The sequence below is a fragment of the Sminthopsis crassicaudata genome, chromosome 3, assembly GCF_048593235.1.
Source record: "Sminthopsis crassicaudata isolate SCR6 chromosome 3, ASM4859323v1, whole genome shotgun sequence".
Taxonomy (NCBI): Eukaryota; Metazoa; Chordata; class Mammalia; order Dasyuromorphia; family Dasyuridae; genus Sminthopsis; species Sminthopsis crassicaudata.
Genome location: NC_133619.1, coordinates 139,493,813 through 139,518,947, shown reverse-complemented (window position 1 = coordinate 139,518,947; position 25,135 = coordinate 139,493,813). Strand labels below are relative to the sequence as shown.

Sequence of the window (25,135 nt, the reverse complement as noted above, 5' to 3'; positions counted from 1 at the left end):
AAGAAAACTAAAAATAGGGTCATAAAGAGTCTGAAGAAAAAGACTGGAAAAAAACAAACAAACTTTATTTTCAAAATGTAAAGGCTTAAACAAAATCATGAAAAGTGAAATGAGCAGAACCAAGAGAACATTTTATACAAAAATGGCAATACTGTTCTAAGAACAACTGCAAATGACAGTTATTTTGAGTATAATAAATACTCAGATCAACTACATGCTACCCACCTTTAAAGAAAGAACTGATTTTTTTAAAAGTACATATTGTATAGTTGCAATGACTTTATTTTCCATTAATCTTTAAACTGTTATGAAGAGGTAGGATGGAAAAAACAGAATGCTTGATAACAGAAAGAAAAATTAAAATACATGTCATAAGAGAGTAGACTATAGAGACATTAACTATAAATTACAGAAGATATCATGAAAATAGAAGAAATACTTGAACAAGAGAATATAGGAATGTAGAAACATATTGAAGAATAAGTACCAATAGGATGTCCAATGTCAGTGAACATAAATAGGATAATGATAAAGAATTTTCTTTAAAGAAAAAAAAAAAAAAAAAAAAAAAAAAAAAAAAAAAAGACTCCTGGGAGCAGAACTAAGAAGGCAGAGTAAAGCCAGGAAGCTTCTCAATATTTTCCAATTTCCCTTGAAGCCATATGAAATTAAGCCTCAAACAAGAGTCTGGAACAACATAGCCTACAAAGAAACAGAATAAAACAATTCTCCAGTTCAAGATAGATTGGAAAGACTTTAATAAAGGTATGTTTCACTGAGGTGAAAGAGTGCTCAGCCCAGCTCATGTTGTGTAGGGGAAAGCAAGAGAAAGGCTCTTAGTCACAGCATATCAAAAACTGAGACCTTCAATCTTGGTTCATTAGCAAGGAGGCTAACAGGGCAACCTACAAGCAGGACAGGTAGGGCTAACCTTTGCTGTGAGAAAGACAACAACACAAAAGGTCTCTGTGCTGAAAACCAAGTTACAAAGTTGCAGAAGAAACTAGATGGCAGCTAGATGGCACAGTGGATAGAGCTCTGGTCCTGAAATCAGGAGAATCTGAGTTCAAATTTGGCCTCAGATACTTAAAATTTCCTAATTGTGTTACCCTGGACAAGTGTCACTTAACCCCAATAGCCTCAGCAAAAAAAAAGAAAAAAGAAACTTGAGACTGAGCCCCTGATCCCCATGAGCAGAATTCGAAGAAAGTCACAAAATATAGGTGGAGGAGAGAAAGAAAGTCAGGAAAAGGAGAGAAAAGGAGGAAAGGAATAAATAAAGAGAAGAAGGAAAGGGAAAAAGAAAGAGAAAAAAGATAGAAAATAAAAGAGAAATAGAAAAGAATCTTAACTACTAGAAAGCTACTATGATAGCAAGAAAGACCAAAACACCTACTCAGAAGAGGACAAAAATGCCTATGTGTAAAACCTTAAAAAGTCAAATGAATTAGTCTCAGATTCAAAGAGCCCTCTTGAAAGCATTCATAAAATATTTTAAAAATCAAATGAGAGAGGTAGAAGAAAAATGGAACATGAAATGAGAGGTATGCAAGAGAAAAGGAAGGACAGAAATTGAATGAAAAAAAAATTCCTTAAAAAATACAATTGACCAAATGCAAAAAATAAAAAATAACTTGAAACTTAGAATTTATCAAATGGAAAAGAAGATACAAAAGGTATCTGAAGAAAATTATACATTAAAAACTAGAACTGGCCAAATGGAAGCTAATGATTCTTTGCATCAAGAATCACTAAAAGCAAACTAAAAAAGAAAGAAAAAATAGAAGTCTAAAATGCCCTATTAGAAAACAACTGGTCTAGAAAACAGATCCAGAAGAAACAATTTTAAAATTATTGCTCTACCTGGAGGCCACAACCAAAACAAGAAACAGGATCTTTAAGACATCACCAAATATCCTGGAATCTGAGGGCAAAATAATCATTGAAAGAATTCTTAGATCACCTTTGGAAAGAGAGCCCATTTAAAAAAAAAAAAAAAAAAAAATTGTTGCAAAGCTCCCAAACTATAATTTTTAGAGGAAAAAAAAAAGAAAAAAATACTTCAGGTTGCCAGAAGAAACAAAGGATCAGAGGTCTCAGCAAACCATATTCTAGAATGCAAAAGACCTGGTATTATAACTAAGAATTAACTACCCAGCAAGACTGAGCATCAGGGGAGGAGCTGGACCTTCAATGAATAGGGGACTTTAAATCATTTCTATTAAAAAGAACAGAACTAAACCGAAAATGTGGTCAACAAACACAGGACTCAAGAGAAGCACAGAAAGTTAAACAGGAAAGATAGAAAATATTATTACAAAGTTAAGTAATTTATATTCTTAGATGGGAAAATTATATTTGTAACTCTTGAGAACTGTATCTTTTATTAGGACAGTTGTGGGAGGTATACATAGATAGAGTGTGTCAGTATAGATTTATTCTGATGTGATATTAAAGGAAAAGAAAAGGCTGGGGGGGAAATGATTATAGTGGGAGGAGAGCAAAGTGGAGACAAAATGAGATAAATGAGATCACATGAAAAGACACAAAAGACCTATTATAGTAGAAGGAAAGAGGGAGGGTGGAATGATCTATGTCTGAAGCTTAATCTCATCAATTTGGGCTCAAAGAGGGAATAACATTCATTCAATTGGCTTTAGAAATTAAATTATTCTACAGGGAAGTTGGAGAAGAAAGAGGAAAGAAAAAGGAGAGAGCTTCATTGAAGGGAGAATAAAAACACTAAGACAAAGAGAAAGGGAGATAGAAGGAAGGGTGGTTGAGGGAGTTGGTCAGAAAGGAAACACTAAGGAAACAAGCTGGAAAGAGAAAATAATTGTATGTACAAGGGAGAAAATAAAATGGAGAGTAATATAAAGTTGATAATCATAATTGTGAATGTGAATGGAATGAACTTTCCCATAAAAAGGCTGCAGAAAGCATTGTGCATTAAAAACAGAACCTTACAATGTGGTTTACAAAAAAACAGGGAGATACATACAGTCAGGGTAAAAGACCAAAAAATAATTTATTATGCTTCAAACAAAGGGGGGAAAAAGAGTTATCAATTCTAATCTCAAAGAAAGCAAAAGAAAAAAACAGATCCTAATTAAGAAATAAGAAAACTATAACTTGTTAAAAGGGGGTATCAACGCTAAATATATATGCAACAAGTGATACAGAATCTAAATTATTAGAGAAGCTAAGCCACTTACAGGAATAAATAGATGATTAAACTATAGTAATCGGAGACCTCAATCCTCCTCCCCCCCAGAATTAGGTACTATGTAATCTATTTGGAAAAATAGAGAAAGAGGGAGTTCTCTTAAATTTCTATGCCATAAATATGGTGCTGATAGCTAAACCAGGAAGAGCCAAAACAGAGAAAGAAAATTATAGACCAGATAATCTCCTTAATGAATATCAATGCAAAATTTTAAAATAAAATATTAGCAAAAATATTACAACAATTTATCAGAAAGATAATACACTGTGACCCAGTGGGATTTATACCAGGAATTCAGAAATGATTGAATATCAAGAAAACTATTTGACATAGTTAGCCATATCAGTAACAAAAACAACAAAAATCATATGATGATCTAAATAGAGACAGAAAAACTTTAGGACAAAATACAGAACCCATTAAAAACATTAGAAAGCATAATGATAAATGGAGTTTTTCTTAAAACAATAAAGAGCATCTGTCTAAAACCATCAGCAAACATTACTTGTAATGGGGAAAAGACAGATACATTCCCAATAAAATCAAGAGTGAAATGAGGATGCCCATTATCACCAATATTGTTCAATATTGTACTAGAAATGTTGGCTCTAGCAATAAGAAAAAAAAATAAAGGAATTAGAATAGGTAACAGGAAGACAAACCATCACTCTTTGCAGATGATATGGTGGTTAAAGAATCCAAAAGAATTATCCAAAAACTTACCAAACAACAGTTTTAGCAAAGTTGGAGAATATAAAATAAATCCACACAAATCATCAGCATTTCTCTATGTTTCTAACAAGGCCCAGCAGCAAGACATAAAAAGAGAAATTCCATTTACAATAACTGCAGATAATATAAAATATGTAAGAGTCTGTCTTCCAAGACAAAGTCATGAACTGTATGAACACAATTCAAAACACTTTCCACACAAAGTCATATCTAATTGGAAAAAATATCAAATATTCACACAAAGTCATATCTAATTGGAAACAATATCAAATATTCATGGGTAGGTCGAGCTAATAAAATAAAAATGGCAATTCTACCTAAACTAGCCCAGATGTTCAGTCCATGTCAATCAAACTTCCAAAAAAAATAATAGAGCTAGAAAAAAAATAACAAAATTCATCTGGAAAAACAAAAGGTAAAGAACATCAAGGGAACTAGTGGAAAGAAAAAAAAAAAAAAAAAAAGAAGGGATAATGGCTTAGCAGTACCAGACCTAAAATTTTACTATAAAGCAGCAATCATCAAAACTATCTGGTGCTAGCTAAGAAATAAAGTTGTAGATCCATGAAATACATTAGGTACACATGATACAATAATCAACAACTATAGTAATTTATTGTTTGATAAACTCAAAAGACTTTAACTTCTTGCATAAAAACTCAACATTTAACAAAAATTGGTGGGAAAACTGGAAAATAATGTCAGAAACTCATCAAAGACTTTTATCTCACATCCATGCCAAAATAATTTCAAAATGGGTATAGGATTTAGGAGTAAAGTGTGACAATATAAGTAAATCAGGAGATCAAGGGATAGTTTATCTATCAGATCTTTAGAGAAGGAAGAAATTTATAGCCAAAGAAGAATTAGAGAACATTATGAAATGCAAAATGGATAACTTTGATTACATTAAATTTAAAAGGTTTTGCACAAACAAATTTTTCATCCAAGATTAGAAGAAAAGCAGAAAACTCGGAAATAGTTTTTACAATGTTACTAATAAAGATCTCATTTTTAAAAAATATATAGAGAACTGATTCAAATTTATAATAATACATGCCCTTTTCCAGTTGATAAATGTCAAAAGATATGAACAGACAATTTGCAGATGAAGAAATTATAACTATTCATAGTCACATTTAAAAAGGCTCTAACTCACTATTAATTAGAGAAATACAAATCTAAACAACTCTGAGGTATTACCTCACACCTATTAGATTGGCTAAAATGAAAGGAAAAAAATAATGCCAAGTTTTGGAGGGGATGTGGGTAAACCGGAACATCCACATCCAGAAACAGATCTTAGGATACTGAGTGTAAATCAACACATGCTATGTTCACTTTTTTTTTTTCTCTTGTGGCTTTTCCCTTTTGTCCTTTTTTTTTTTTTTCTCTCCCAACATGATTCATATGGAAACATATTAAAAAAAAAAAAAAAAGAGAGAGAATGTACATGTATAAACAACAACAAAAAAGTTGTTTTGCATGTAACTGGGGAAAATAAAAGTCTGAAGATACAGAAAGAGATAAGAGAATTCAAAAGAAATTGAATATTTTGACTTAATTCAATTAGTGATGTGGATGAGGAAAAGAGAAAAGAGCAATTGTACTGGAACATAATGTGTCCGAAAAGAAATAACGTCTAATGAGCTTTGTACCAGATTATAAAGAATTTCAGAAGACAAATAGATGAGTTGGTATTTTCATCTAGATTTAAGTTTAAATAGGGGAAAGACCCTGCAACTTAAATCTCTTCAATTGATTCACTATTCATCTGATTTACTATACATCTTTCCAATCAATTTTCTAAAACTCTCTATTACTTCTTAATCCTCCTATGGAATTTAGTCTCCTGTCTCTCAACTGAAGACTTTACCTCATACTGCACTGAAAAGCAAAAGAATTCCTTATTTCTTCATAAAGAGTTTCTTATTATTTCCTCCTCTCTTCCTCATTTATATCAATCAAATGTCCTCCTGCCCTATTCCTTTCTCAAATAAATGATTCTTTTCCTTCTCAAATAAAAACACTCTGCATGAATCCCTGCATGTTCCCATTCCATCCTGCTTTCTCTAAAGGACTTATTATTATTATTATTATTATTATTATTATTATTATTATTATTATTATTATTATTATTATCTCCACTTTTTCACTAATCTTCAATATCCTGTATCTGCTGATTATTTCTTTACCACCTACAAACATGCCTACATTTCATCCACACTAAAAAACAAAACAAACCAAAAAAAACCTCTTGCTTGATACAATCAATAAATATTATCTTCTATTTGCTTCCTTCTTTTAGTTAACCCCCTAGAAAATGTTCTCTGTAATCAATACCTCCACTTCCTCTCTTCTCATTCTTTTCTAAATCCTCCTCACTTTGACTTCTGGCTTCATTATTCAATAGAAGCTGCTCTGCTCTCCCCAGTGCTGCTGATGACCTCTTTTATTTTAAGGATTTCATTTATGTGTTTTGCCATCATCAATTCATCCAATATTTCTCCCCTTTCTACAGAACTATCCCATTAAGAATATTTTACATCCTAAAAGGAAAGGGGAAAAAAAAAAACTGATTAATGAATCAAAAAAAAAATCTGAAATTGTGTACTAAATTTATGGATCTCTCATTCTGCAGAAGGGAAGGTTGGCGTGATTATCTCTTTCCTCCATTTTTTGTTGTTGTTGTTGTTGTAATTTTGAAATCTTCATTTTTTTATTCTTTTGGTGGTTCTTCAAAGTTTATATTGTTACATTGTTTTAATGATTATGTATATTGTTTTTTGATGTCCCAACTTCACTCTTCATCTTTTTACTTATGTTTTTCCATCCTCCTATGAATTTATCACATTTTTCATTTACTAGAGCCCAACAAGATTTTATTCCATTTAGATGCCATAACCTGTCAGCCATTTTCCAACTACTAGAAATCTGGTTTGTTTCTAATTCTTTGCTACCACAAAAAAAGAACTACTACTACAACTACAAATTTGTGCATGTATGTATGTGTGTGGGAGGAAGGATTTCTCCTTACCAATGGCATCCTTAGGACATAAAACTAGAAATTTTATTTCTGAGTAAAAAGGAAAAGATATCTAATCATCTAATTTGCAAAATTCAAACTGCTTTCCAAAATGGTTGTATTTATGTACAGAACTACCAATAAAGATGTATAGTAAACAAAATCTAAATATACTTGGAACATACTTCCAAAAATTCTTCCCAAATTTTCTATTTTCCTTTTTTTTCTGTAAAGTCTGGACTAGCTCTCTGAAGGACCTAATCATCAGTCCAAGTCCTGGTCTTAATGAAGGAGTGAAGGAGGCAGGAGGGCCCCATGGCTGGTCAGAGATGGGGTCTGGAATCTGGCATCTTCTCTTGTGTCTATGGCTGAGAGCTGTGGCTGAGAGAACCTTCTGTCTCTGAGACTCCCTTAAATACCTTAGTAAAATTACATCACCATTACACAGTGAGCTGTGTAACCATTACGTCACCATGCTAAATATTAAGTATATGCTTAGCTTTAAGTACTTTGCTGACCTAAATTTAAGTACATCTTTCTCAATTTGAAGGGTTTTTTTGCATTAATTTACCCAGGAATTTGTTCAAGATCATAATTTGTTTTTTAATTTCTTTTTTTGTTAGGCATGTATAAAACTCAGAGGAATTTTGAATTCTGGCATTTTTTTGTTACTCTCCACATATTACTTTATATAAATTGATTATTTTATTATGAATTTATATGCTATAACACTTGAAATAATTAAACTAACTTGGAGCCATAAAATTAATTTTGATATTGCTCATAAAGTAATTATTTGATATTGCTGTCTATTGTTCCTTCCTATATAATTTCTTTTACATCTCTTTTAATATTGTGAAATTTGTTTCTGCTTTGTTTGACAGCATAATTTCAAGCCTTTCATTTTTATTTTTTGCTTATCTCACTAGTCTTTCTTATTTTCCTTTGGGTGATCTTTCTTCATGTCATACCTCCTAATTATGTCTTACTATCCTTTAAATGTCTGTTGCTTTTATTTGTTCATTTATTTGTTTCTTTCACAGATTCTTTCATATTGTCTAGGTTTTATTTATCTAGCCTTAAATCTTTGCTTCTCTTGATTTCTATTCTTTCCAACTGTTTTTATGACATCTATAACGTCTATAACAGGATGGGTCATAGATATCTCAAAATCAACATTCCTAAAAGAAAAATCACTTTCCCCCACAAAATTTCCCATCTTTTAAATTTCCCTATTGTTGTTGAAGGCATCACCATCCTCCCAGTCTCTAAGGCTTGAAACCTTGTAACCCATCTCAATTTATCTTACATTCATTTCGCATAAGTCTTGTCATATCTTAGTTCACAATTCTCACATACATCCATTTTCCCTCACTCTTACAACTGCCACCTTAATAAACCATCTGGTTAGGTCTATAATATTTCTCCATTGTCTCTCAACTCATAACATGACAAATATAGAAATATGTTTGAAAGGACTGCATGTATTTAGTCTATATCAGATTGCTTATTAGCTTTTGGAGGGGTGTCTTATAAAAATTAATGTTGAAAACTGTCTTTACATGTACTTGGAAAAACAAAATACCATTGAGAAAAAAAAAAAAAAAAAAAGAAGAGAAAAAAGAAACCTAGCATGTTAGAAATTAGGTTGTGAATGACTTTATTTAGGATACAGACACATTTATATTCAATCCTAGAGGTAACAAAGTTAGTAGAGCTAGAGTTAATAGAGATACAAGAAAGTGATGTGGTTAGAGACACTGAAGAAGAGATTCTTTTGACTCTGCAATAGGTCACTGACTATATATGATTCCTAAATCTTCTGAATATGTGTGAAAAAAATTAGACTAAGCTGAAAGCCATTCTTTACATTTATAATTTGTGTGATCTGGGACTTGCTATTTAGTATCTTTGGTTTTAAATTTGAACTATAAAGTGAGGGAATTGGATTAAATGATCCAAAAAATACCGTCCTCTATTAGTATTTCTCAAAAGAATAGTTTGAAAGTTTTTGTTTACTGAAAAAGTGACCTGAAAAGTACTTCCCATGGCCTTTTACTATGCCTTTTATGAGGAAATGAACAACCCAAAGTTACTTGCTTGTATTTTTTTCCTTTCTCCCAGTTCAAATTCACCCTACATTCCATATGTGTTCCCTGAAAACTACAACACCAAACAAAAAAACAAAACAAAAAACAAACAAACAAACAAACAAAAAAAAAAAAAAACAACAACAACTTGGCCAAGTGTAATAAATTTTACTTTTATAACAACAGCAAAAAAAAAAAAAAAAAAAAAAAAAAGGGAGGGATAGGGGATTCAAAATCTTACAAAAATGAATGTTGAAATCGATTTTTATATGTAATCAGTAAACATGTAAATACTAGTAAGTGTAAAAAATGAAGGGTTAACACTTTTTTGACATACAATTGCAAGAAAAAAAAAAGTACTATTAAGAATAAAAATGTGGTGAAACAGTTAATGCCTAAGTTTATTTCTGTATTTTTGATAAGGAGCTGAGAATGCTTGACTTATAAATATAAAAAAAAAGATGGAACAACCTAATGAACCTATAGCCCATTTATGAGTCATGCTTTCAATTCTTAATAATAACATAACTAATTTTTATCCTGCAAAGTTAATAAGCATAGAAGTTAAATCTGGAATTGAGCTGATCTACACTATGGTTCATTACTTTGTTTCCAGATTTTCCACTAAATTTGAAGTGTACTGGATTGACAACATGCAGAAAATTCAAAGATGTATTTAGCTCTTTTAGTGGTCAAGCAGGAAATGCTAAGTAATTATCATAATTATTAGTAAATAAACTTCTCATGAATGGTATGATGAAAATTGGGATGAATTCAATGGTATGTAAATTATAATTATGCAGCAAAATTCCCAGTTGAAAAGATGACTATAATTTTAAATATAGTAAAATCAATTATGCTATAATTCATCTAACTATATGGGGTATAAATTGAATGGTTGACTTAAGATAGAGAAGATAATCTTACTAAGGAATAATGATATATCTATTATAAGTAAAGGGAAGTAAAAACCATTGAATAATAATTGAGAATTTCTGAGAAATGCAGGGAGGAGGAGGAAAACTCATTGGATGACCAGTCTTTTCAGTAAAAATAGCAGATTGAGTATTTAATTAATTATTATTAATTAATAATTGTTAATTGATTAAAAATAATGCAGGTTCAGAGAAATCGTGGAGTGGATAGAGTAAGATGGAGAGAAGTTTGCATCTGATATGATGACTTTGGGTCACAGGAAGTTAAAAAAAAACATCTGGGAGGTTGTCCATATTTTCATCAGAGTAAGATATAATAAGGTACATGTAGTTAATGAAAAACAAAACAAAACTAATTCTCACTGGAGTCAAAGTTCTTTTTGAAAAAAACTAAATTTTAGTAGTTTGTCCACATTGATTAAATTGTGTTTCACAACAGTGTTATAAAACTGGCAAATAAATATATCCATCCTGCACTTAGATTTAAGAAACTAATTGGATATATCAAATGCAACATAGAACAGTGGAAAATTCAAGTTATTGGAGTCAGCTTTAGATCTATGATTCTCTGTGTAGAACATGGAGAGCACATTTGATAACTGGTGAGGTGAGGTGAATAAAAGACAAGATTTTAGTTTATCATAATTGTAATATGTTGTATTCCAAATGGAGAAACATCCTAGGCTATCTATGTTTGGGTAAATCTAGGAAAGAATGTTCTACTGTTACACTTCACTAATCATTATATATCTGGACTATTTTAAGATGGATATTAATAATCTAGAAAATGTTCAGTGGAAGGAAAGTAGATTGTTGAGGGATTAAAAAAAAAAAATCTTAAATAAGTTCAGAATAAACACCTAACAAAGACTTAATTTAATGGTTCCATAAAGAAACATGTTAAACTTGGGGAAGGATAATCCAAGGTATTACCCTACCAATGTTATTTAAATGTGGGAGGGGAAGTCACATAGATAACAGAGTCAAACTGAATCAACCAGTTATCATTAAAGGGAGTTAGATTTTTGTACAAAAATAAAAAAAGTGTAGCAATCAGAAATGTCCACAAAATGGAAGATACTGCCTTAATTGGTAATGTGTTCCCTATCATAGAAATTATCAACACATGCTAGATAAACATCTGTTGAGATTGATTTATAAAGATCTTTAGCACTAAGTGAAAGGTTGGATTAAATAACATTTAATTTCTTTCAATTTGTGACTTTTGCTTATTTGTCTTACTTGCTGCTATCCTAAAATGGTTAATGTGAGGACAAAATGATAAATATTTGCAAAGTCCTTTGCGAATCTTAAAGGTTTTATAAAAGCTTTCTATTCATATTATTTTTAGTCCCACTTGATAAATATCAACTAAAAGTACATTTCTTTAATATTTGGGACAATTTATAAAATGTAGGGCTGCTAAGAGCCTTCAGAGATAATCTAGTTCAATTCTCTTGCACAAATTCTGTCCAAGATCACACAGTCAGTGTTAGAAAACAATTCATCAGCCTTCCACAGTCTGAGTACTTTCCACTACATTAGGCCGCTTTTAACCATGAGATGCTGGAGTTAACTGTGGAAAGATTAGGTTTTGAGACTATCTCAACCCAAGAAGACTGATGCAAGTAAGAGCCCTAACACCAGACTAGCTGGGAGTCCTGAGCCAGAGAGTGGGCGGGGCTCTGAGACCGTGGCCCAGACTTAAGGAAGGGGGCGCTCGAGTGCACTTCCGACTCCGAAAGACTGCAATGGCCTGGGAGCTTGGTGAAGCCGGGGGATTCTTACTCCGGGAATTCCAGCCAGGGGATGCGGATGCGGTGCGGGAGCTATTCGCCGCGGGGATGGGCGAGTACGGGCCGGCCCTGTGCTCACACGTACTGCAGCAGCCGTGGGTGATGCTTACCCTGACCGGCACCTTCCTGCTCTTGGTGGCCAGCGCACAATCCCTCCTGTTGCCCGGGCTCGTTTTGGCGCTGCTACTGGCAGCCGGCCACTTGGTGTTGGGCCAAGTCTGGGCCCAGTACATCCGGCGCTGCCTTTCTCAGGACCTGAAGGATATTGGGGACGCGTACGCGCCGCAGTGCGGTGCTCGCTTCTGGGTGGCTGAGGCCGGAGGCCAAGTAGTGGGTATGGTGGGCGCGCGGCCCGAGGAGGGCCACGGCCCCTCCGGCGTGCTGGTGCTGAAACGCATGGTGGTGCGCCGAGACCACCGAGGCCGGGGCGTGGGCAAAGCCCTGGGACGAGCTGTGCTGGCCTTCGCCTGCGAGCAGGGCTGTCGCGCCGTGGTCCTCGTCACACACCGCTTGCAGCGCGAAGCCCGGAGCCTTTACCTCAGCCTTGGCTTCCGGCCCGAGACGCCCCAGCCGTTTCCTAGCTTCTACGGACGCCTGGTGGACTTCACACTCACCCGCTACCGTTATGACCTTGCCCCCGGGGACTAAGGCGCTGCTGCCTGGGGACGACCTTGTACAGGAGGACCGAGTCTCCTGGAAAGGAAAGAGCAGATCTGGAACCCCTTTCTCTTTTGCTCAAGGAGGGACCCAGATCAAAACATTATTGAATTTAGGATTAACTAGCCTTGGGATTTCAGGGAGCGGTGAGCATGTATTTGTGTGCGTGTGTATTTGCATCCTGAACTAGTCATTTCGGCGCCCGAGGATACAGTAACAAGAGACCGGATTGTACTTTGTAATTTCTAAGGTTTCTGGAAGCAGTAAAATAACGGGGCTCAGCAATGGAGAGAAATGATGAAGTGTATTATATTGCGGGGCGTTTGATGCTTCCCACCCCCACCCCCTTTTTCTTCCCCTTTTTTTGGTTAAATGTTCAAGTTATTGTTATGGGTTTGGGGTTAGGGGGTACTAATACACCTGGAAAGAAGACCAGAAGATTAAAAAAACAAAAACTACTTAATGCCTTTCTTGAATTTTCTGAACTACTCTAAATTGTATTAGCAGTCCTACCCTTTCCCTCCCCCATTCCCCGGAATTGCTAGAGCTTAGTATTAAACATATCATTTCTAGTAATGTGCTTAATTAAATCTAGATTGACACGGAAGTTTTCGTGAATACTCTGCCTCCAGTCCTCTGCACTCCATCCCACAGAATTTATTTATTAGATGACAATATAGAGTGTGATTTGAGGTACAAAAAATAAGTGCCTAGCCTGTCTGAAATTCTTTCTTTATGAGCACTATTTCAAATTTACCTTATTATAATTTCACTAGGAGTTAATAAAAGACCTTAAAATGAAGGTAATATTTGGAAGATTAGGCTAGTTGGACATTCATTCACCTTATTTTGAATTATTTGTAAAATCAAAAATATGTCTAAAAATCTATTTATTAATCAAAGAGCTCATGCCCCAAGACAACAAAGATGAATAATACCTGTCTTCATGCATAATTTGAGTATGGGAGGGAGGACTTAAACAAAATGCTATTTGTTGTTGTTCAATGAGTTTCCAGGCTTGACTATTTCTAATTGGAGAAGAAACTGAGGTAACAAAGTTAAGTGACTTGTTCAGGGTCACATGACTAGTGTCTGGTACTGAATTTGAACTCAAGGCCCAACACCAATCACTGTGCCCCACCTAGTTAGTTGCCTTTTATACAAAATAGAATAAAACTAATAAGAAACTGAATTCTATGAAAGATGAGGCTTAAGATATGAGAAGGCAGTTAAAGGTACTAGAGAAGATTTCATGAAAAAGTTGAGACCAAGTTGTTTCTTGAACAGAAAAGGAAAATGAGAATATAGAATGAAGTTTCATTGATGAAAAGAGAGAATCATTTCAAAAAGTTGTAAGCTACATCGATGGATGGCCCCTACTAAGGTTAAATGTTAAAATGTTTAAAAACATTAAAAAAAAAAAAAAAAAAAGTGAAGGAAGGTAAAATGTTTGATAAAGAATACCAGTAATACAGCGCGAAAAAGAAGGTTTAAAAATTAATTTGTATCAAAACAAAAGTGGATGACTGAATCCTATATGAGTGCTATTTCAAATTCTTGTTTGAGTGGTTTAGTGTTACAGCGTAACCACATAAAATAAGGTATTGGTCTGCTAATGATGTGAGATCTACTTTAACTTTGTAAATCTTTCAATTTTGTAGTGTGCAAATTATATAGGTTGTACTAGAGTTCCTGCATACAAAATGGTTTTCTAGATGTGTGTGTTCAGTGTATGATGTAACTTATTTTGTGAGATTGAAAAACCTAGATGTCTTTCTCTTTGTTTCTCTGCTTGCTTCAGTATTGTTACTGTGGATTGACTGTTATAGATTTAGGGCTCTTTGGTGAAGTTTTGAAGATTACCTTTTTTGGATGATGCTGTTTTTACAGATGAACAGTAAGAACCCTCAGTAACAGAAATAAGTCAATTTTTCTTATAGGAAGACTCTACATCAATATGTATTCTGTTATAACATGAAGAAAATCATTAAAATTTTTTCTACTCAGAAAATATCGCTATGTAATAAGTGGGGGAACCAAAGTAGCTAAAATTATGAATCTTTTACAAAAACTTTAATGCTCCAAAAGATAATGTAACTATGTAAAATGGGCATTTAAAACTATAATTGTTCTGACATTGGGATATGTTTATTAACATTTTTCCTGATAGTTGCATATAAAAACATGGCCAAAAGGAACAATTATAGATGAAATGGATTTGAAAGCCTAAATCCAAATGATTGTAACTTCATACTATACTAAAAAAAAAATAAATAAAATTGTGCTCAGGCTTTTAAATTGTAAAAATAAATAAATAAATAAATAAAACAATCTAAATGGGAGTGTTACTGAGCACAGAATTTGCTTCTCTATAAGACATCAAAGTGGATCCAAGTTCACAAATTCAGATGAAGATTCAAATACTTATGTGTAAATAGTCTGGGCTATGTCATTGCCCCAAGTAGCTATTGTGGGTTTTCATGATTAAAAATGACACTAATAATACTTTTGAGTTTAATGCCTGACCACTAGGCTGTTTTTTGGCAGTGTATAAGTGATTTTGTGTATATGTGCCTGTGCATAGTTTTTAACTTTTGCCAGGAAATCTCATAATCTCAGTATAAATGTTTGTTTTTCTTTTAATAAAATTGTTTAAAAATAGTAATCAAATTTGCTCTAGTTTTGCTTCAAAGGCAGAATGGTTTATTAGAAAAACAAAAACAAAAGTTGTAAAGTGTAGATGTAGTTCCCGGTACTCCCAGGTGAGACCAGAATTAGTTTAATTGAGAAATATTTAACAAATAAAAATACAATGCAAAGATGTTAAGTTAGACTTTTCTAAATCTATATGTGAACAGAAAGTATGTCCCATTTCTATTTGAGTTTGACACACCTGAAAGAAATGTGAGCTTGAATCATAGGTGCACCACACCTACTTTTCCTGTGAGCAGGAGCAAATTTAAATCTGCAGCTGATTTTCAGTTTCTTCTTATTTAAATGAGGAAGACAGCTAAAGCTACCAAGCCTACAGGTTAGTTATTAGGGCATTATTATGTAAAATGTAAAGCCATATGTGTGTGTGTGTGTGTGTGTGTGTGTGTGTGTGTGTGTGTGTGTGTGTGTGTGTGTATGTGTGTGTGTGTGTGAGAGAGAGAGAGAGATTGAGAGCTAATATTAGCATTTTGAAAATTTTGTAGGGCCATCTAAGGAAAAATATTCATATAATTGAAATTGTGATACTATAATCACATTGCAGAAAAATAGGTCTTATGTTGCAATACATCAAAAAATCTCTAGGGCACTTCATGAAGGAAATCATGTCACAACTCAGCACTGTGTAGGAGTAATATTCCAACCTTCTCTTTCAGGACCCAGTAAAAATCTTTCCATATTCTTAGTTGATTAGCCCACATTTACACTACTGGGTTCAGTTTTGGCAAGACATTTTGCAAAACACTTTGAAAAATGTAGATTATTTTAGAAAAGAGTGAGTAGTATGGTGAAGGATCTTGAGATTATAAAATTTCAGGATCTGTTGAAGGGACTAAAGATTCCATGCTTCAGGCAGAGAAGATTTAGGAGGGACAGAATTGTTGTCTTCAAGTATCTGAGACAGTCCAATGAAAAGGTGATTTTGTGCATTATCTCAGAACTAGGAAAACCAGTGGAAATTGCAAATTGACACATTTAGAAAAAATTTACTAATAATTAGAATTATCCCAATGTGCTCTAACATGACTAGGATGGTAGTATATTCTCCCTGATTATAGCTTTTGTAGCAAGGACTAGATTTCTACTATGTAATTTTAGAGACCCTTCTTATTCAGATATATGTACACACATATATAATTAGATAGAGTAACTTTTGAAATCCAGTCTACATTATGACTCTGTATTGTTGAATTTTTTCTCCTAAATTGCAGTACAATAAAGTAGTTTTTAAACAGGTATGACAATTATCTAACAATGAGCAATAGACTGAAATATATTTTAAAAATAAGATTAAATTTAAATATTTTAGTTTGTTAAACTGTCACTGGAGTTAACATAAATGATCTTTGTTAAGAAAAAAGGTAAAAACAGAAAAGATAAGTATAAATTATTGTTGTTGTGTTATCGTTCATTGTCTAAGAGGACCATGATATCAGGGATGTGATGCCATAACATGCATATGAATTGAATTGAATTGAAGTGAAGTGAGGGAGGGCTGTGCAAGGTCACCTTCCTCACTTTCCCCACCAGAGTCATCTGGGTTCAGTGGCCACAAGTAGATCATGACTACTGAACAGAGATCAGTAAGAGAGATGAACTTAGCCCTATTGAATGAGGACTGCTTAAACTACTTCAACTAGACCTTTATTTTGTTATCAGTCCTTCTAGAAGGGGATCTATTGGATCATAGAGACCTTAACCTTGTTCTAGAGTTTCTTTTGGATGACAGTGATTTTTTAATCTGGAAATGATATATTTATTTTATCCTATAGATTGTATTCTCCTTGGATTTATGATGAGAAAAAGTTTCCCTCAAAGAAGCAATCCTATAATTTTCCAGGGTAGTTAACAATTAATTTTTTAATGTCCTTAAAAACTCTAAAAACATGAAGAAAAATAACTTTGAAGGCATATAAGTAGCCTGAGTGGGATCATGGTAGTGGATAAAGATCTGGCCTTAGCTTTAACACGTTCTGCTTTGATATATACTGATTTTGGGGCTTCTGGAGATCTCTTGGTGCCCACAGGCTATTCTTAAAATATTAAATAGCAGAGGAAATGGCATTTTTAGAAGCTTCCTCATTGCACATTGCCAATACCAGTGAAATCAAAGATCCAAAACTAATAAAAGATGTGGTCTATTACATGGAGTCTTAACAAATACATCTCTTCTGTTTACTGATATAGCTGATGGTAGCACAAGATGTTATTTAGGCACCAGATGATGTGCTTTAGGAAAATCACCAAAACTTGAGATTCAGTTATGTGAAGAATTCACAATGCCCATTCTCTTTGGTAAAAATCAAGTTTACTTAGGGAAGAATTTACAGACAAAATTATGGAATACATTAGAAACAGAGTGGGAAAGCATATGAAAGAGTACCCCATGACTTTGGGGCATACCTTTAGCTGGTAGGCTAGATCCTAAAAGGGATTTAGCACCCTAAAAGAGTTAGTTAGTTATAAAGAGGAAAAGTATAGTGCAGTTAGGAGTGATAAGGGGAAAAGGGAAGAGAAAAGACACTATGAAACAGTGTCAGTGGTGGACTAACCGAAAGGAGGACAGTAAGGAAACCATGGTTCATAAACCATTTTATAACTTCCAGTACTTAATATAACTTGGATTTCTGACTGGATTAAATCCATAGGGTGGGACCACAGAAGTAAACTCATCTCAGTTATTAGAGCTTTGTTCCTGACTGCCTCAAAGAATAATTGTTATGAATTCTTCAGTTTCTATCAACTATACCCAACATTCAGGACCTCATCATTTACTGTTTAAGAAAATAAATTTCTAAAAAAGAAAAAAAAAATTCTAAAACGTGTCATGGTCTAGGAACTGGAAGAAATAGCCTGAACATAAACTAAATCCTTTTATGATCACTTAGTGCAACTGGAAACTGTAATATTAACATTGCCTACTTGGGGGGGGGGGGGGTAAGTTAAAGAACAAACAAAAACAAATGAGATATGCACAGCAGGAAAAATGGCAAGGGAAAGGTATAGAAAGGCTTTACTCTAGTTGAAGTAACTACTAAGCAAAGAAAGAGTTGGATGCCTTAATGACAATTACTTGCATTGAATAGTAAAGAGCAGGAAGGAGATGGAGAATGAGAAAAGAGGAACATGATTATTCTGTGCCAGGACTCTGCTTAAGTTCAAGGATAGCAATTAAATTTCTATAATCTGCATTAGTTGGCCAATAAGAATTTATTAAGCACTTGCTATGAGCCAGATGTTTTGCTGAGAGCTAGAAACAAAGAAAGGCAAAAAAATAATTCCTGATTTCAAGAATCCCACAGTCTAGTGGAGTCAATGGAGATTAGTTAATTACAGGTATAGTGATCTCTACTTGTCAAAACCTATTCTAGGTCTTATAATAAGAAACCTGGTGTCATGGAAAGAGTACTGAACTTGAAATTGGAAGATGTGTTTTTAGATTCTAACTACTATTTGTTACATGTAATGAGCCAGGATCTAGGCCTTCTTGGACTCTAGGATAGATTACTAGGAGGACAGAAAGCATCGAGATAGACTCTAAGCCCTTCTGCCTTGGAGGAGAAGAAGCCAAAGATATTAATTTCATTGCAGTGTCTTGCTCCCTTAGCTGTTTTCACCATTCAGGTTCCTTATTCCTGTGGCTAGGGATTATTCCAGAGAAAATGCCAATGCACTTTTGAATCAGGGTTTTGGTGATGGGACACCTAAAAGGAGAGGGGGGAAGAAAAAAAAAAAAAAAGGATACTCTATTCAGTCCTGGTCTAAACTCTTGGGACAGTTGTAAAATTTTTTTCACAATTCCTATAATTGCATAATTACACTAAGTCAGGTACAGATCACTTAGGGGATTCACAATGGAGTGGTTCTTAGTAGAGAGATTAGCATCAAGGTAAACATTAAGATCAAGTTCCTTCTTAATAGAGACATGTCATTAATCAAACATTCCCTTAGCTTGTGGTAGCATGGGAAGGATAAAGGGCAGAAATTGGAACAGCACTAAGTTAGGGGGAGATAGTGTGCATAAATGATAGTCCCAGATGTTTCATGTAATTCACTGTTTTTATCATTATCTAAATCCTGTACCTTTTATGTTTGATAGTAAATCTGTGTAGTCCTATTGCTTTTTTTTCCCTTAGTAAACTCATTTATTGCCAATTATTCTGCCCTTTTAAATTATCAATTGGCATATAGTGTAAAGGGCTGAAACTCTTAAAAGATGTGCTTGAATCAGACAACCAAACACTTAAGGCCAATTACCTATCCGACAAAGACTCCTTATGTTTGGAAAAATGGCTGTTCTCACCATTGGTGCTTACTCAGTGTTTGCTGTATATGGATAATTGTAGGCAAGGATTAGAGGGTGGGGTGAAACAAGCCAGATTTCACTTGCCCAAAGGATGAGGAAGAGAGAGACTGGTGACTTTGGACACCAGAATCTGGGAGCCTCGTGGCAGTTTTATCTCTCTCCTTCACTTCTCCCCCTACAGACCAAGTACTTTAATTTATCCTGACTCCAGCTGTTCCTGAGGCCTCCAGGTAGCTAGCCCAAGACCTTAAATTTTGGCAAAAAATGTGGAATAAGGACCCTAATTTCACTGAAGAAGTCCCTGGTGACCAGGAAATAGAATGAGTATTTTAATAGACAAACAGGGAACTTACTTTGTTAAGAGTTAAACTAGTAACTCTCATTTTCTAGCTGAAATGAGGCAATTAGGAAAAGATTCTCCTCCACCCCAACCCCCACCCCTACCCCACCCCACCCCCATCCCAAGGGAGATTTAAAAGAAGAGACAGGGTTTGATTGTAATTTGGGAGCAGATTGATGGACTGGTGGATACATTAGAATGCAAGTCCCCTTGGTTCTTCAAGAAAGAAGAAATAGAGATAGATAACTGGAAACTAGTAAGAGATCATCTATATGAATATTACAATGGTAATGGTCCTGATTCAATTTCTAAGGAAACATTCTATATGTACAACTTAGTACAATTGGCCTTAAAGAATCTCACAAGTTTTAGAAAAAAGAAAAATTTTAAGAACAGCCAGATGAAGTGTGAGCAAAAAGAGGTAGGCAAAGGACAGATTAATGGCAATATCTCCAGAGGGCATGAGCACTTACGTGAACTTGAAGAGCGTAGTGGTTCTCACTCCCACAGCCCAGCTTCAACTCCACCTACACTTGAATAGCCTGTTTACCCTCCTCTATCAACTTCACCCTCCTGAGTGGAGGGAGGAGGAGGAGTAGGAAGGGCAGTAATATCACCAGCACCTCCTCCCCAGCAATCACCCCCTCCTATGACTAGATTGCAAAAGGCAGTATTAAAACATAAGAGGAAGGGCAGAATACAGCTGATTTGAGAAGAGAAATCTATCCTGTGATTCAACAGTTTAACTCTAGAGGTCAAGAAAGTAGAAGATACACTCCTTTTGATCTAGAAATCAACAAAGACCTGAAAAGGCTTACACTCTTTTGGGGGCTACATCATGTTATATTAAAATGTTGTTACAGAATTTGGCTTATGAAATTTTAACAAATAGTGACTGGAAATCTATAGCAAGGACAGGCTTAGAATCTGGAAAAACATTGCTGTGGCTTTCTGAATGTAGTGAGCTCTGTAGGATAGAAGCCCAATGGAATAGTCAAAGTGGAGCTAATACTCCAATCACCTATAACCAACTAACAGGTGTAGGCTCTTATGCAGACATTTCAGGACAGATTAATTACCTCATAGCAGCATATGACCAAATTGCTTCTGCTATTAAAAAAAAAAAAGTGGGATTTTATCCCAGGTAAACAGGACAAAGGAGAGGCCTTCACAAAAATAGCACAAGGCCAAATGAACTCTTTGTTGTCTTTGTGGGATGTCTGCAGACAGCTGTCATCTGAACTGTTGGTGAAAATGCAGCAACAGAAATTATGATAAGGCAACTTGCTAAAGAAAATGCTAATGAGGTTTGCAGAAGAATTATACTAGGACTATGCAAGGATGCTCCTTTAGAGGAGATCATAAGATGCTATGCTACAGTGGCACAAATGCCTTTTATAGCCAGGCTATAACGCAGACTTCCCAAGATCCCAACATGAGAAGACAGGGTCCCTTTTAGCAAGGGACTTCCAGAGAGACTCATCAGTGATTTCAATATGGTAAAGTAGAGCATCTGAAAGCTCAATGTTGGGACAGAGTGAGAAAATAGGGTGGGAGAACAAGACCCAAGACCCCATTTCCAAAATGCAACAGAGGCTTCTATTGGACATCAGAATGTAGACTGATTCAGGGAAACAGGATGAGAGGCTCAGGCCCAAGAATCAAGGCAAAAAAAACTTGGGGGCATGATGACAACCAATGCTGCACCCAGAAAGCCTTTAGAAACTCAGTATTCAGACATGACCCATCACCCAAGAAGCATTCTGATGTGAGAAAGGGATTACACAATCAATCAGCTAGAAAGCAACCTGATGGGAGAAAGGGATTATAATTGGAAAGAATAGAGTTGTATGCAGCTGGGACTACTGAGTACTCCCTGGAGAGGTGAAATTTGTTCCTCTCCAGACTATGGATCCCTTGCCTCCTGGGACAGTAGGCTTGTCCATTTCACCTCCTGAGAGTACTTACAAAACAGTGTTCATCCATACACTGATGTGGGAAACTGGGGAATGTGTAGATAATATCCCAGTCACTAATACAGGTAGACAATGTGTGACTTATCAACCAGGAGTAGTAGCATCAGGTTTATTAATACAAACTCTTAATAAGCAATCTGGTGATAGTTGCCCAGATTCTGACTTCAAGCAACAAAATCCAGGAATATACTGGACAGCAGCTATGACAGCTGATCAACCTATGCTGACCATCTATATAAATGGCATACTATTAGAAGGATTGGTAGACACAGGTGCAGATCGTACAGTCATTAAAGGTACCATCTGGCCCAGTCACTGGCCAAAGATTAAGGCAGACACCTACATGTCAGCAAAGGAGGATCAATAGCAGCTGAACTTAGTGTTTTCTCTTTAAGATGGACTTTTAAAGGCAAAACAGGAGTTTTCACTCCTTTTATAGTTGAAAAAATCCCCATCAATCTGTGGGGAAGAGACATTTTACATCAATTAGGATAACAAATGATTAAGTCAGTTTTTAGGCAAAGTTACTGATGAAGGTCTGCCAACACTTTCACCTGTTCCTATTCAATGGAAAACTGATACACCAGTGTGGATAGAACAGTGGCCCTCAGCCAAAGATAAAATTCTGTCCTTATTAGATATGGTACAAGAGCAATTTGTCCAAGGACACTTACAACCTTTTCTAAGTCCTTGGAATTCTCCTGTATTTGTTGAAGAGAGAAATCTGGAAAATGGAGGATGTTGACTGATTTAAGAAAAGTAAATGAAAACTATGGGAACTCTTCAGCCTGGACCATCTCCCACTCATTTGCCTAGAGAATGGCCTCTTTGGGTTATAAACATTAAGGATTTTCTATTCTATCCCCCTAGATAAGGAAGAAGTGAAAAGATTTGTCTTTTCAGTGCCCAGCATTAATTTAGCTGAGCCTTATAAGAGATATGAATGGACAGTTTTACCACAGGGAATGAAAAACAACCCTACTATGTGCCAAATGTATGTTGCTGCTGCCCTTACTCCAGTAAAAAAAAAAAAAAAAAAAAGCATTTGCAAATGTAATGTTATAACATTACATGGATGATATATTGGGATGTGCATCTGAGGAACAAATATTAGAAGCATGACTATAAAAGATCATAGAAACACTAAGGAATGACAAATTGCATATAGCTTCAGAAAAAAATCAAAGACACACTCCTTTTCAATATTTAGGATAAGAAGTATACTCTAAGATGCTTACAGTACAAAAACTTTCTTTAAGAACAAAGAAGCTAAACACCTTAAATTACTTTCAGAAATTGATAAGAGATATCCAATGGATGCCTCCATTGTTAGGCTTGACTACCTATCAATTGCAACCATTATATGGCATTTTAAGGCGAGATAGTGCTTTAAACTCATCACACCAGCTTACAAAAGAAGCTCAAAAGGCTTTGAGGGAAGTTGTATTGGCTTTATCCAGTGTGGTTTAAAGAGTCACTCAAAAAGCCTTGGAAATAGAAGTTTTTGCTACAAAAGAGGCACCCACAGCAGTCCTTCATCAAGGAGACAGTGTGATAGCCTGGGTGAACCTCGTAGTACAACCAGAACAAAGACTTACTCCTTATCAAGTGCTTGTGGCTATAATTTTATTAAAGGCCATTAAGCTAGCAGTACAATTATCTAGGATAAGACCTGAGAGGATATACACCTTTTATACTAATACACAAATTAATGTATGCTGTGAAACCATCCCAGAGTGGCAAATTTTATTAGGCACAGCTCCAAATATTACACATGAGTCTCCATTAAAGATAACCAGACTAGTATATAATTGGCAATAGATTCTTCAAGAAAAGGTTGCTAAAGTTCCTCTTAAAGGACATCTTTACAGATGAATCCAAACATAATATTTGTGCTGTGTACTCTTGTGACATAACTATGAAGAGAATAGTAAGAACTCCTTTTCAATCCACTCAGCAGAATGAATTGCATGCAATCATTCTAACTCTTATTATCCAGGAGATATAAATATAATATGTGATTTGGCCTATTCAATAGATGTGGTACAAAGAATTGCCACAGCCCAAATAAAATTTGTAGCTTCCAATATATATCAGCTCTTTAAGGAACTTTAAGAACAAGTGAAAAAGCATCCAAGTAAGATTTATATCTTACAAGTCTCATAGTGGACTTCCAGGTCCTATTTTTTATGGAAATTCAAAGGCAGATAGCCTTCTAACCATGTTGGCTAATACTCCTTTATTTCAAGAAGCCCAAGAATCTCATTCTAAATATCATCAGGCTGCTCAAGCTTTATGTTTAAAATTTGGAATAACAAGAAAGGAAGCAAGGAGTATAGTAAAATCCCGTACAGATTGCCTTCTTTTCCATGCTCCTATGCTCCCTCAAGGGAAGAACCCTTGTGGTTTGAGACCCAATGAAATTTATCAAATGGATGTGACCCATATAAATTTTTTGGTCGTCTGTCTTTTATCCATGTTGTGGTAGATACCTTTTCAGAATTCACTTTTGGAATATCAGCAGCAAAAGAGACAGCCTGAGTGCTCACTGAATTCCTTATACAAACATTTTCAATTATGGGTGTGTCACAAGCAATAAAAACAGATACTGGACCTACACATACTTCTAAACATTTTGCACACTTTTGTGAATAGTGTAAGATTTTACACACTACTGGCATACCCTTTAATCCTCAAGGAAAGGCAACAGTAGAGGAAAAACAGAGACATTAAGACACTCTCAAAAAACAAAAGAAAGAGGGAGCTACAGGTAACCCTAGAGAATTTCTAAATCTAGCTCTTTATATTATTAACTTCTTAATTGTTGACAAAGATGCACTAGCTCTGGCAGACAGGTTTTATAACCCACTGGAAGGGCAGTGTCCAGTGCAAGCAGCTCCACTATCTTTAGATAATCACCAGGTGATGTGGAGAGATCCAGAAAGTGGTTAATGGAAGGGAGCAGATAGGTTAACTACTTGGGGGAGAGGGTTTGCTTGTATCTCTACAGATGAAGAAGGAATCAGACGGGTGTCAATGAGCCCTATTTGCCTTGTCTATTGGAGAGAGACAGAGTAGACCATTGAAACAAAGGAGAAGACCCAAGAAACATCGGGTGGTCCCATCACTGACTGTGCCCACCACTGAAAGCGCATGGTAGTTATGGCAATAGACTCATGGACATCAAAAATTGTTGGACTGCAAAACCCTCAGGAATCATTGGATTTTCTGAGACATGAAGAAAATGTTGTAGGACTTCAAAAACTTGCAGGGATCATTGGCTTCCCTGACACATGAAGTAATGGACAATAGGTTGGTTTTGGACTATCTCTTGGCTGCT

General features: G+C 35.1%; 1 protein-coding gene across 1 annotated transcript; it reads left to right on the top strand.

The window, feature by feature from the left end:
• The first annotated feature begins 11,727 nt into the window (after positions 1 to 11,727).
• On the top strand, positions 11,728 to 12,747 carry LOC141560719 (N-acetyltransferase 8-like). Its single transcript, XM_074299348.1, has one exon. The coding sequence runs from the start codon at positions 11,760 to 11,762 to the stop codon at positions 12,450 to 12,452; it is 693 nt and encodes a 230-aa protein (XP_074155449.1). The 5' UTR covers positions 11,728 to 11,759; the 3' UTR covers positions 12,453 to 12,747.
• The last annotated feature ends 12,388 nt before the right edge of the window (positions 12,748 to 25,135 follow it).